This window comes from Phoca vitulina, unplaced genomic scaffold (genome assembly GCF_004348235.1).
Source record: "Phoca vitulina isolate PV1807 unplaced genomic scaffold, GSC_HSeal_1.0 scaffold91, whole genome shotgun sequence".
Classification (NCBI taxonomy): domain Eukaryota; kingdom Metazoa; phylum Chordata; class Mammalia; order Carnivora; family Phocidae; genus Phoca; species Phoca vitulina.
In genome coordinates this window covers 2,979,316-2,991,833 of record NW_022589794.1, presented here as the reverse complement: position 1 = coordinate 2,991,833, position 12,518 = coordinate 2,979,316, and the positions used below count along the sequence as shown (strand labels likewise).

The window sequence follows — 12,518 nt, the reverse complement described above, 5'->3', positions numbered from 1 at the left end:
CGCGCTCAGGGCCCCTGTTCCTCATACGCCTGGAGCCACAGCCTGCTCTGCTGTCCCTTCCGAGGCACAGACTGTCGCTTCGGTTTCTTTTAATTAACGAGGACCACGTCAAGGTGGCTGGGGTTGGACACTGTGCTCACACGGGTTGTGGAAGGCAGGTGGCATTCCCAGTCTCTTAGCTGAGGATGCAGATGCCGCCAGCAGTGGGCCCCACATGCAGGTGGTGTAGCGCCCCAAGAAGCATGGGTTCTAGGCTCTGATGAGTCGAGTGAGCTCGGCGGGGGGGTGGGTAACTTGCTCACTTTTCTGTTTTGTGACCAACCCTCAGCCTGAGCGAGGCCACGTCCTCCTATGGGGAAAGAGGCAGCATGAACTGGGGTCCCTGCTTCTCATGCTCCAGGCAGGCCGTGCCCCATGTACCCTGGCGTCTGGGGGGCTGCTGCGGCTTGGCAGACAGATGCTCCACCAGCGAGTGCTCTGCGGGGGCGTCTGCAGACCTGTCCTTGTGCCCTCAGCCTGCAGCCCTGCATGCACACCTTCTGCGCGGCCTGCTACTCGGGCTGGATGGAGCGCTCCAGCTTGTGCCCCACCTGCCGCTGTCCCGTCGAGAGGATCTGTAAAAACCACATCCTGAACAACCTGGTGGAGGCCTACCTTCTCCAGCACCCAGGCAAGTGGAGAGCCTGCCCAGGCCTGGAGACTGCGGGTGTCCGTCCTGGGGCCCCTCAGCCAGGAGAGCCATGTCTTTTGCCTTCCAGACAAGAGTCGCAGCGAGGAAGATGTGCGGAGCATGGCTGCCAGGAATAAGATCACTCAAGACATGCTGCAGCCCAAAGTCAGGAGGTCTTTCTCTGACGAGGAGGGCAGTTCAGAGGACCTGCTGGAGCTGTCAGATGTGGACAGCGAATCCTCGGACGTTAGGTGAGCCTCTGCCTGGCTCTGAGTAGGGCAGGGAGCTGGGCAGGCAGCACGGAGTCCGAGTCCAGGTTCTGCACTGAGCAGTCCAGCTCCTGCGTGGTCTGGCCTCGCTTCTCATGGGTGACGTCAGCTAGTGATGTTGTCTGCCTTGAGTGTGGCAAGGATGGGGTGGGCGCCGGCCAAGGACAGCCACTCACTCAGCTGACTGGGGTGGGTATTTCCACCCTGCCTCCTCCAGTACCCCCCTCCCTTTTCAGGTATACACGGAACATTTATTTTTTGCTGTTATTTATCTGTATTTATTTCCAGCTTTATTGAGCTGTAACTGGCACACAGCACCCTTTGAGTTTAAGGTATTCTGGCTAATGAATGGCTGGACTGGCGTCTGTTCTAAAGTAAAGACCACCACGCCCCACACCCTGGTGTTTGCTGACACCTCATCAGGTGCCTTGATGCACCAGCTACGACGGCGTCACGATTTAACACGTTCTTTGTCCCACACACGCGCACTTAGGCTGTAGCGCATCTGGTGAGCATCAAGTCCCACCCTGTGAGTTGCATTGTCATCGTTTGTCAGGACAGTACTGTAGGGAAGCTGCGGCCACCTGGCTGAGGACGCAGTCCTTCGAGACCTTACATTGGCTACTCTACGGTGCCGCTGTTTCCTGACTCAGAAGTGCACCGGCTGAGTTTCAGGTGGAGGCCATCACATTTAGAAAGACAAAAATCAAACCTCCCAAATGCACGATCTTTTGTTTCTTTTTGTAGAATTTAGCAAATGATGGCCAAGCCAAAAGAAGAAAACAAAAATCACTTTAGCGTGAACATTTTATTGTGTATCCTTCTGGCCACTCATACATGTAGCCACACGTACTTCTTTTGTTAAGTAAGTAAAACACGATATGTTTAGAAATAAATACTCTTATAAAGATGGGATTATACTGTACATATGGTTTTATAGAGTTTCTGGTATTCTGACTTGAGAAGCTGTGCTGCAGTTTTAGTTACAGTTTGAGTTACTGTAACTGCAGTTGCAGTTTTGTGCACGTGTCCATTAACTGACGGAGGTAAGTAACGGCAGAGTGATCAGGTCAGGTCAGAGAGCCTGCGGCGGGGCGCCTGGCTGGACCTGGCACCTGTGTCATCCAGTGTCCGTCAGAAAGGTTTGTGGAAGGGTGTCAGGAAACCCTGCCTGCACTCGGTGTCGCCCGGGATGAGGGCCGTCTCGTTCCTAAATGACGTTGAGTATTTTCTCACTGTGTTTTTCTAGTTAGGTCTTACCCCGTCCCTCACTGGCTCCTGCCATTGGAGGCAGGCTCAGGAAGGCGTCCTCTGAGATGAGGGAAGAGTCTTTGTCTCTTTTTCCTGTGGATTCTTTTTACCATTTGTGTTTTTAGAAAGCTCAGCTGACGTGCATAAAGCTAGGTGGGGCAGGGCTTCTGCTGCCGGGTCGGGAAGCCCCTAGAGGACAGCAGCACTCAACTGTGGCACAAAACGTGCTCCGATTTGAATGCAGTTTCTTCGGTGCCCAGGGTGCAAGTCCTGAGTGTGCTGGGCAAGCTGGGCCTGCCCCTGGACGTAGTTCACAGCTCGCCCAGCATCGAACCTGTGAGAGTGCGTCCTGCCCCGTGTGGGGACTGAGCGGCCAGGCTCTGGGGGATGCTGTGCCGAAGCAAGGGGTGGGCAGGACGTGTCTCCGTATGCTAGGAACTGCCAAGGGGGATGAGGGTGGTGAGGAACAGAGCCCTCTAACTGCTGCTCTGCTGGGGTGAGCACTGACTGGGCGGCAGCAGCTGGTGCAGAGCTGAGGTGTGAAGTGGGGGACAGTGAGCAGAGAAGACGCCTCCAGGCTTGGGATCTGGATCTGGTCCTGTCATCAGGGCTAGGGGCATGGCCACCACCACCCACATGCTTGTGAGCAGGGGTCACGCTGCTTCTCCGCACTCCAGGTGTTCGTGTGGTTCGTGTGCTTTCCTTGCAGCCAGCCGTACATAGTGTGCAGACAGTGTCCCGAGTACCGGAGGCAGGCGGGGCAGCCCCTCCCCTGCCCAGGGCCTGGCAGCGAGCCAGGGTCAGCACCGGCTCCTGGGGATGCACCGTCCACATCCACCAGTGTCACGACAGGTGAGACGCCACCTTCCATGCTGTCGTCCTACTGTGACCACCCAGGATGCAGCTGTCATTCCTGCGGACTCCTCTCCCGTTCCTACCCGACTCCTGTCCCTGCCTCCATGGTCTGCCACCTCTCATAACCTGTTGCTTCTCCTGGTCTGTTTTGGGCTAAGAAACCAGAGAGTTAACTTGTTCTCTCGTGGACCTCTGCTCCTGGGCAGTCCTGGGGGTTCAGTCCTAAGCCTGACATTTGGGCCAGATGCCATCAAGAAAGGGAAAGAGGACAGGTGGAATCTACGTTTTTGGCCCTGGCCATTCTGTAATTAATGGCCCCGCAAGGCCTAGTTTCTTAGAGCCTGTCATGAGGCCACTGAGCCAGGATTGTGACCCAGAGCCGTGTTATAGCCATCTGCCATGATGCCATGCTGTGGCTGTCTCCGTCGGTTCCCGTAGGCCCTGTGGACAGGGATGGGCAGCACCTGGTCACGTCCCAACTCTGCCATTCCTCAGGTGGGCTCCATCGTTTTCAGACTGCAGATGGAAGTCCCCGGTGGCACGGGGCCTGTAGTAAGTGTGTGTGCGCAGACGGAGCTTCCTGTGTGGCCGTGGAGCGTCCGGGGGCTAGGCTGTGTGGACACAGCTCCTGGGGTGGGGTCAGCCAGTCATGCCCACCGGGCCTGTCACTTGTTTATTTGGAAGACACAGAGATAAATATAGAACTTGCTTTATTGTTTTATGGCATGTGCTTTATGGCCTAAGGAAAGGTTAGAAAACCTTCAAGTGATCTTTGAAATCTTGCTACAACCGCTGATCCGAAAAGTCGCTTTGCTTATTTTTCATTTTATTTTAAAATGCTTCTTTTAGATGGTAGGCTATCATTTGGCCACTTAAGAAAACAGGTCTGAGTTCTTCCTGGGTTTTCTTGTGGATCAGTCTCCTTGTGTGCTTTCCAGCCACTCCCCTAGATGTGGGTCTAACCTGGTCTTTCTGCCTGTGCCCCGGTACGTGCCGCCTGAATATGCTGTCTGTTCTGCAGCCCAGGATTATGTGTGTGCCCTGCAAGGCAGCCATGCCATATGCACCTGCTGCTTCGAGCCCATGCCAGACCGGAGAGCAGAACGTGAGCAGGACCCCCGCATTGCCCCCCAGCAGTGTGAGTAAGGGTGTGCACCTACGCTGCCTGCCTGAGCATCCTCCCCACCACGGAGCCTCTCCTGTGGATCCTTCTAGGCTCAGGTTTCAAAACGGTGTTGACTGCTGTGCATGGTGTGAAGTAAAGACATGGCTGTGTTTTCTCATCTGCAGAATCGGTTGTCACTGTGCAATCGTGTTGAATAATCGTCTTTTTCCATCAATTGATAACCCACCCCTGTCATACACCAAGTTTCCATGTATGGGTGGTTCTCTTTCTGAAGTCTGCATCTGATGTCAGGACCATGATATTTCTATAATGTATCACTTTTTTAAGATTTTTATTTTATTTATTTATTTTAAAGATTTTATTTTTTATTTGACAGAGAGACAGCCAGAGAGGGGACACAAGCAGGGGGAGCGGGAGAGGAGAAGCAGGCTTCCTGCTCAGTGGGGAGCCCGATGCGGGGCTTGATCTCTGGGACCCTGGGATCATGACCTGAGCCGAAGGCAGACGCTTAACGACTGAGCCACCCAGGCGCCCCTTACTTACTTACTTACTTACTTACTTATTTATTTATTTATTTAATTTTTAAGATTTTATTTATTTGTCAGAGAGAGTGCGCATGTGCGCACACAAGCAGGGGGAACAACAGAGGGAGAAGCAGTGAGCAGGGAGCCCGATGCGGGGCTCCATCCCAGGACCCTGGGATCATGACCTGAGCCGAAGGCAGAAGCTCAACGACTGAGCCACCCAGGCGCCCCTTTTATTTATTTATTTTAAAGAGAGTGTGTGCACGTGGGGGGTGGGGGAGGCAGGGGAGGGGCAGAGAGAGAATCTCAAGCAGACTCCCTGCTGAGCAGGGGGCCCGATGCGGGGTTCAGTCTCGTGATCCTGAGATCATGACCTGAGCCAAAATCAAGAGTTGGACCCCCGCCCCACTGAGCCACCCAGGTGCCCCTGTAATGTGTCACTTTTAAGTGTAATAAAGGAAATACCGTGCTTTAATTTACAACTTGGGATTGCTGTTTAAAATGGAGTGTGTCATGTATTTAACGGTTACTTGAGTTTGTTCTTCACTGAAATGGCCTGACTGGCGGTTGTGCTGTGTCCGCAGGTGCCGTGTGCCTGCAGCCTTTCTGCCACCTGTACTGGGGCTGTGCCCGGGTCGGCTGCCTCGGCTGTCTGGCCCCGTTCTGTGGTAATGCCGGGGCTTCGGCTGGCTGCCTTGAGCCTTTGCCTGTTCTCTCGGTGCATTTGAGGGTGGTGACGGGGTCGTGTGGCCCGAGTTGGGGGAGGCCACCATTAGCGACCCTACTTTTTCCTGACATTTAGAAGTGTCACTCTGCTAGCTCAAAACCAAGCAATAACAGAACAACCCCAGGGATGCCGAGTTCAGCCGGGAGGGTTTCCTTATGGGCAAGGAACACCACCACTAAAAACGCCCAGTCTGGCCGTGGTGTTGAGTCTTCACAGCGCCAGACCGGGTTCCGAGGAGACTGAGAGGGCCGTCCATTTCAGGAAGGAGTGGAATGGAAGTCATTTTGCCTGTTCTCTTTTTAAAACTGTATTTTTTTTTTTTTTAAGACTTTATTTATTTGACAGAGAGAGACACAGCAAGAGAGGGAACACAAGCAGGGGGAGTGGGAGAGGGAGAAGCAGGCTTCTTGCCGAGCAGGGAGCCCGACACGGGGCTCGATCCCAGGACCCTGAGATCATGACCTGAGCCGAAGGCAGACGCTTAACTGAGCCACCCAGGCGTCCCTAAAACTGTATTTTGTCATGGAACTTTTTATTCTTTCTAGACCCTATAAGAAAGGAAATTTGGTCATCTTAGTGTCTGTGAATGATGCTTTTGTAGAACGTCTGTAAGACGGGTGACTTTGCTTCCTTCCATTGGCAGAGCTAGACCTGGGCGACAGGTGTCTGGACGGGGTTCTGAGCAACAACCACTACGAGTCGGATGTCCTCAAGGTAACAGACTTCCCATACAGGCGTGGGTGGGGCTCAGGCCAAGAGAGGCCCCCGTAAGGTTTTCAGCTCTCCTAATGGCTCTTACTAGTATTGCCACTGAGTGTACCCCATGGGTGTTTTTCTGTGTTCCCCACATTCCCAAAAGGAGGTATTTCCTTCATGCCCGTTATGCCACGAATCCACAGGAATTGGCTCCGGTGCCTGTTTGTCCCTTGCGGAGAGTTTCTGGGTCTGGGTGGGGGTGGGCCGGCCCTTTGGTGGAACCAGGGCCTCTCTCTGACGTCCTCCTCTCTGACATTTTCCTTCCCATGTTTTAGGAAGCTGGCCCGACTCCTCAGCACCCCTGCATTCTGGTTAGATGTCTACGTGGTGCTTTCTTGTAGGTTCGCACAGAAGGAGCCAAGCAGCTCTGTGTGTCTGAAGGGCAGAGCGTAGATCCAGACCCTCCACACTTCCTTATGTGGTCATGGGCTAGAGCTGCTCTGGCCAAGGTTGGGTGTCCCACCACTCCTGTGCGAGGAATGTCTTTGCGGAATTTTAGAGAGAGTGTGGTAACTCACATGTTCAAAGTTCTGAAGTTAGCCCTCCTTTGGAGGCTCTGACAGAGCATCTCAGACAAGAACCCTTGTGAACTAGGTGGTGAGCTAAGTGTTACCACGTCAGGCTCGGGCAGCGGGGTCCTCGGGCTGTCCCAGGTGTCCCGTGGTCTTGGAAGCAGACCCCCACAACTGCACACAGCACTCCCCCTCAGCTGCCCGATACAAATCCCTGCCATGTTTAGCTTGCCTGGGCTGTGGCTTTACCCACCTAAAAGGGCCTTTTATGAAACTTCTGCCTTCTTGTCATTTTAGTGTTTCTTCTTCCAAGCTAGTATCTTTAAGATTTCCCTTCTTCCCCGTCACAGAATTACCTGGCAACCAGGGGTTTGACGTGGAAAAATATGTTGACTGAAAGTCTGGTGGCTCTGCAGAGGGGCGCGTTTTTACTGTCTGGTAAGCATCGTGGCACTTGCTTCCCTCTCTGCAGAGGGGGTGCCTTTGACTCTGTAACGCAGTGGAACCTGCCAGGTGGAGCACGGGCAGCTCCCGTGCGGCTGCCTTCCCACACGCACAGCCTCGCCCTCCGCCCAGCCTGACAGAGGCACACAGGAAGGAAGGTGCCAACACTTCCGGTTTTCTTTAAAGTTCCAGGGTTTCTCTGCCATGGGGAAGGGCGGGCCCCAGCTGAAGAGACCGGGCCTCTACCTTTGTCAGCGTGGAAGTCCCGGGGCTGGCTGCTTGTTACCAAACTCTCAGGGCCCTCATTGGCCTCTCGCTTGGTGTGTTGGTGACGGGGTGTAGGCTTGCCCTGTCTCCCAGGGACACCCAGGACATTGTGAAATGTGATTTTTGTCACTGAGGGAGGGGGCTGCAAAAAAATCAAACGCCTTTTTTTTTTTTTTTAAAGATTTTACTTATTTATGGGGCGCCTGGGTGGTGCAGTTGGTTGAGCGACTGCCTTCGGCTCAGGTCATGATCCTGGAGTCCCGGGATCGAGTCCTGCATCGGGCTCCCTGCTCGGCAGGGAGTCTGCTTCTCCCTCTGACCCTCCCCCCTCTCGTGCTCTCTCTCTCTCTGTTTCTCAAAAAGATTTTACTTACTTATTTGAGAGAGAGGGCGTATGTGTGCAGGGAGGAGTAAAGATGGAGGGAGAGGGAGGAAGGGAAAGAATCCCAAGCAGACTCCCCACTGAGCGTGGAGCCCAATGCAGGGCTTGATCCCACAGCCCTGAGATCATGACTTGAGACCTGAGCAGAAACCAAGAGTCGGACCCTCAACCGACTGAGCCACCCAGGAGCCCCAAATGACTTTTGTTTCTGAGACATACATTATCATGAAAGACTTTAGAAGTTGTTGGGGATCCTTCTAAGCAGTTTCTGTCTTGTGGACACATTCTCACAAGTGTCTCAGGTCTTCTCTGCAGCAGCCCTGGGGTTGCCCAGACCTATCATCTGAGCCTGAACTCCGTTAGCTTCTTAAGGACTACTCTAGGGATGACATGGCTCACAAAGACATGTGAGTGACAGGGAGGCACGAAGGATAAGTGAACATCCCTGGGAATCCCAGCACCTGAGCACGCAGTGACGATCCCTGCACGGCCTCTGCACCTGCCCACAGGTGCACACCATCCTCGTAAATGAAGCCCTACCACCTGTGCTGTTCTGTAGCCTGTTTGCTCAGCAGTACACCTTGATTTTTATTACGTAGTGTTCTAATACCATGGTTTATTTCGCCGATTCATGAGTAGAGGATATTAAGGGATTTTTTCTCCTTTTCACTCTCTGAGTCAGCACTGTAGCTGCTGAGTGAGCATGCAGTGTGTTAGGCTTGAGAAATTGTTCCATTTGGATAAATAAGTAGGGTTGTTGGACAGCGCTCAGCACAGTTGGGACTTTGCCACAGTGACTTTCCTGCTCAAGGACGTGCCTCAGGTGTGAAGGCCAGCATCTTCTTGAGCCCCGCTGCCCTGCAGTCTTGTAAATACAGAGCAGGCAAACTGGACGTATCGTCGTTTGTCTGCCTGTGTTGGAACATTAACAGAATTGAAGATCTTTTTGTTTCATGGTTCACTGGCTTGTGACCTTGGCCCACATTAGGCTGCCTGGATGTGGGGGTCTGGTTGGTGTATGATCTTTGTCATATAAAGGTGCAACGGGTTTGTGTTGCGCTTGTGTTTTCCACTAACTGATTAGTATTTTACCTTTGGTGTATGTGTTTCCATTGTGCTGTTTAAGCTGTAGGTAGTCAGATTTACAAGTCCTTTTGGTTTTTGGTGCTGTTTGGTTTTTGTGACATACTTAGAATAATATTCATTCCTTCCAGTACTTTTTAAAATTTTTAAGATATTTGAATTTTTTTTATCCAAGTGGAATTATTTTGGTGTGAGGAAATAGGTTGGTTTCGTTCTCGTTTTCTGCATGTCTGGCCCCTGTCTCTGCATCCTGTGTGGATCGGTGCTGGGTTTCCCACTCCTTTGCAAGGCCACAGCTGTCCTGCCATTCTGGAAACATGAGGCTGCGTGCTGACTGGCATGCCCACCTGAGGCTGTGTTCCTTGCAGATTACAGGATCACGGGGAACACCGTGCTGTGTTACTGCTGCGGCCTGCGGAGCTTCCGAGAGCTGACCTACCAGTATCGGCAGAACATTCCTGCTTCCGAGTTGCCAGGTAAGGAAGCCCCCTCACCCCCAACTCAGTTCTGCCTAGATCGGCTTCTGTGTTCCTTCTTACAATAGGTACTCCGTTTGGGCCTTTGCTCCGCGTTCTTAGTGGATGTCTGCCTCAGCAGGGACAAAACTGAGCAGTAGTCTTACTTCCTAAACTGGGTTTTCAATTAAACTTTTTTCCTTTCCTGAAATCTTGAACAGGCCAAGGACACTAGTTATAAAGCATGACAAAATGCGATGCCTTTCCCTGCTGTTTGTCCCTTTGGGTCTTTACTTAAATTCACGTAGCTGAGCTTGTGAGTGTGATGTGCATTACAAATACATCATTTTTTCTCTTCCTAGTGGCTGTAACATCCCGTCCTGATTGCTACTGGGGCCGCAACTGCCGCACTCAGGTGAAGGCCCACCACGCAATGTGAGTGAGACACGCTCTGCTCGGCGGGGGCACGGGTGTCGGCACGGGTCCTCAGGGCTGGGAAAGGGGCGCCAAGATGGTCCTCCTGCAGAAAGGCACACCCCCACTTTCCTAACAGGAAGGTGATTTTTTCTTTTAAGTGTTTTGGCAAGTTGATACCTCAGCTTTTAGGGATGTTTATGAACTAGTTAATTATTTACTTGTAAATATACTAGTTTCGTCATTTTGTTTGTCTGAAGTCCCGTGGCATATAAAGTGCTGTCGTTTCTGTGTTCTGCAGAACACAGCTGCTGTTCCCCGGCGGGGTTAGCACTTTCTTAATCGGTGGCTGTGGTCACTGAGAACTTCTGAGCCCCCAGCTCTGTCTTCAGTGCCTTGAGCAGGTGTCTGTGATGGCTCGGTGACTCTCACCGGGCATTTCCGGCTCACAGTGACATCTGCATTGCCACGTGGGGTCATCTGTAGGTGCAGGTGAGGTGATGATGTGACTCAGTCACGGACTGATGCTGTTTGAGGCTACTGTGATCCCCAGTCATTCATGGTTCAAATCAGAGTCACTGAGTGTGTCCCTAGTGCAGGTGACAAGGACCCAAGTAGAGGCTCCCTCAAAGACGGAGTCTGTGGAATAAAACCCTTGTTCTGTAGTTGAGCATAGACAGTGTGAAGGAGACCATTTCATTATAGGGAAAGAAATTTTACTAGTAACTCGCTGATCTTTCTTAATAAAAACATGGGTAAGGATAGCGAAGACATACCTGTCTTCCTCTGGGGATGCCCTGCTCTTCACAAAGGGAGGTGGTGGTGCCGTCGCCCAGCAGGCGAGTCTGTCCGTCCCGCGGGGTGGCCCCTGGTGCCATGGGGACACTGAGGAGGCTTTGAATCTTTGAGTCTCTTCTCTAAGGAAATTACCTAAAGATGTCTGACTTTTGAACTTTAAAAAGGAAAAAGAAGGCTGCCGTAGGGATTAATTTCTTTGATGGTACTAAAAACGTGCCTCCATGCGCCACCCCACATGCAGTCAGCTTCTCATCACGTACTTCCAGGGGCTGACTTCAGGATCCGCTTGTGTGAATACTTGTGTAATCTCACTCTTTTCTCCCTGCAGGAAATTCAATCATATCTGTGAACAGACAAGGTTCAAGAACTAAGCATCTAGGAGGCGCCAGGTGGCTTGGCGGTATTGGAGGTCAATGACAACGTTTCAGAAAATACTGGATACAGACATTTTAAGGGCATTTTACAGTCCCCCAGGGGATGCTGGAGGTTTCTGCGTCTGGCACTGTAGTGTGACTTGTGGAGTGAGACCTTCTTAGCGAGACGCCCCCCCCCCCCGCCCCCGCCCCAGTGGCCTGGGAGGCCGGGGCGGCACGACCCACCCCTCCTCTGAGCTCAGGCCGCCCAGAGCACTTCGGCCAGAAGAACCGCTCTCAGCCGTCCCCTCCCATTGAGGCAATGACGTTCAGGTTTGCTCTTTATACCTTTCCCAAAACTATGGTTCAAACAGACCTCTCTCTTCAAGGAAGCTTCCATGGGAGAAAAAGGAAAGTCTGTTGTTTAAGGGAAAGGGATCAAAAGTTTACAGCCTGCAGGGCACACCCGAGCGCCCCACTGCGGGGACAGCCACGGCGGCTTAGGCTTTTTTGTAATAGGTTTGGTGCTTATCTTCTAGTGAGATTTATCACAAATGGTAGCACAAGTAATATAATTTATAATTTACAAATTGACTAAAATTGGGATAGTAGGGTATTTGAAAGAATAAACATGTGTTTCTGTTTATTAGAAAAAGAAAAAAATCAGATGTCCAGAACTGCTAACCCTAGACACCCAGCGTCAAGTGCGTGGCCCTGTCCTAAGAGGGCAGAAGTTGGGGTGCCACCACCCTAAGCCTGCTGTGGAGCAAAGCGTTGGTGCATGCTTCTCGCTCTGTCAGCTCAGCTGCAAGCCCCGCTGAGCTGCCCCACGATCTTCATTTCTTCCTGCGGGGCTGGGTCAGCCCTGGTGGTACCCCCGCCCACCTGGAGCAACCCTTCCTCGAAAGTACGAGAACCCTTTGCTCCCACTAGGCCTGTCCTGCGTTGGGTTTGCCATGTCATCTGGAATAATACTTGAAATTTTGTTCGTTAAAAAAAAAGTTTTTTATCTTTTGTTGAAATCATATGTTATTTTTGTTTGCAAAATTGTAACCTTTTGCTTCTTCTCAGGAATAGGATTTTCAACTATTGTCTTGCTCTTGATACACACTCTGAGAAGCAGCGCTCTGTTTGTGGAAGAGGCCTCCTCTCCCTGCATTCTAATAAACAAGCCGTGTCTGTTTCTCTCCCCTCCACACTGGTTTGCGTGTCGGCTGCGACGTGCTGCCCCTTCTGTCACGGTGGGCGGGCTACCGGCGCGGCTAGTGGACTGACTACTGCTCCTGAGACCCAGCTGGTAGCCCCGCTCTCAGACGAGCCACATGGGACGTGGGCTTGGAGCCCAGGTCTGAGTACTTGGTGCAAAGGGAAAAGGCACAGGATCTCATGGATCTATCAACCCCAAGTGACAGCCTTTTGATTGCGTGTTGAAGCTGTGGCTTTGTGTCTAAGCCCTGGGCTCAGCCTGTGCAGGAGGGAGGCCTGCCCTCCACATCTTAGGGCCTTGCCTCAACACTCCCTTCCCTCCCAAAAAAGTAAGAACGAAGATGTGGCTCTTAAGGGCTATGCCAGCTTTTTAAGCCTAGGTTAAAACAGAACATGTGACTTCCCTTGGGCTGCACTGGATCCTTC

The 12,518-nt window shown here is 52.2% G+C and overlaps 1 protein-coding gene across 8 annotated transcripts in view; it reads left to right on the top strand.

The window, feature by feature from the left end:
• Positions 1-12,078, top strand: part of CHFR (checkpoint with forkhead and ring finger domains) — a 29,625-nt gene extending 17,547 nt beyond the window's left edge. For 2 of the 8 annotated variants that reach the window (XM_032396351.1, XM_032396352.1), the window contains 10 exons: positions 405-670; positions 759-921; positions 2,900-3,042; positions 4,067-4,183; positions 5,280-5,363; positions 6,066-6,136; positions 7,041-7,128; positions 9,235-9,342; positions 9,684-9,756; positions 10,862-12,078. In XM_032396351.1, the coding sequence (XP_032252242.1) occupies positions 405-670; positions 759-921; positions 2,900-3,042; positions 4,067-4,183; positions 5,280-5,363; positions 6,066-6,136; positions 7,041-7,128; positions 9,235-9,342; positions 9,684-9,756; positions 10,862-10,904 (1,156 nt within the window). In that variant the 3' untranslated portion in view covers positions 10,905-12,078. Of the gene's footprint in view, positions 1-404; positions 671-758; positions 922-2,899; positions 3,043-4,066; positions 4,267-5,279; positions 5,364-6,065; positions 6,137-6,453; positions 6,516-7,040; positions 7,129-9,234; positions 9,343-9,683; positions 9,757-10,861 lie in introns of those variants that run through there. The other 6 variants (XR_004298345.1, XR_004298344.1, XM_032396353.1 and 3 more) reach the window with 6 other exon arrangements.
• The last annotated feature ends 440 nt before the right edge of the window (positions 12,079-12,518 follow it).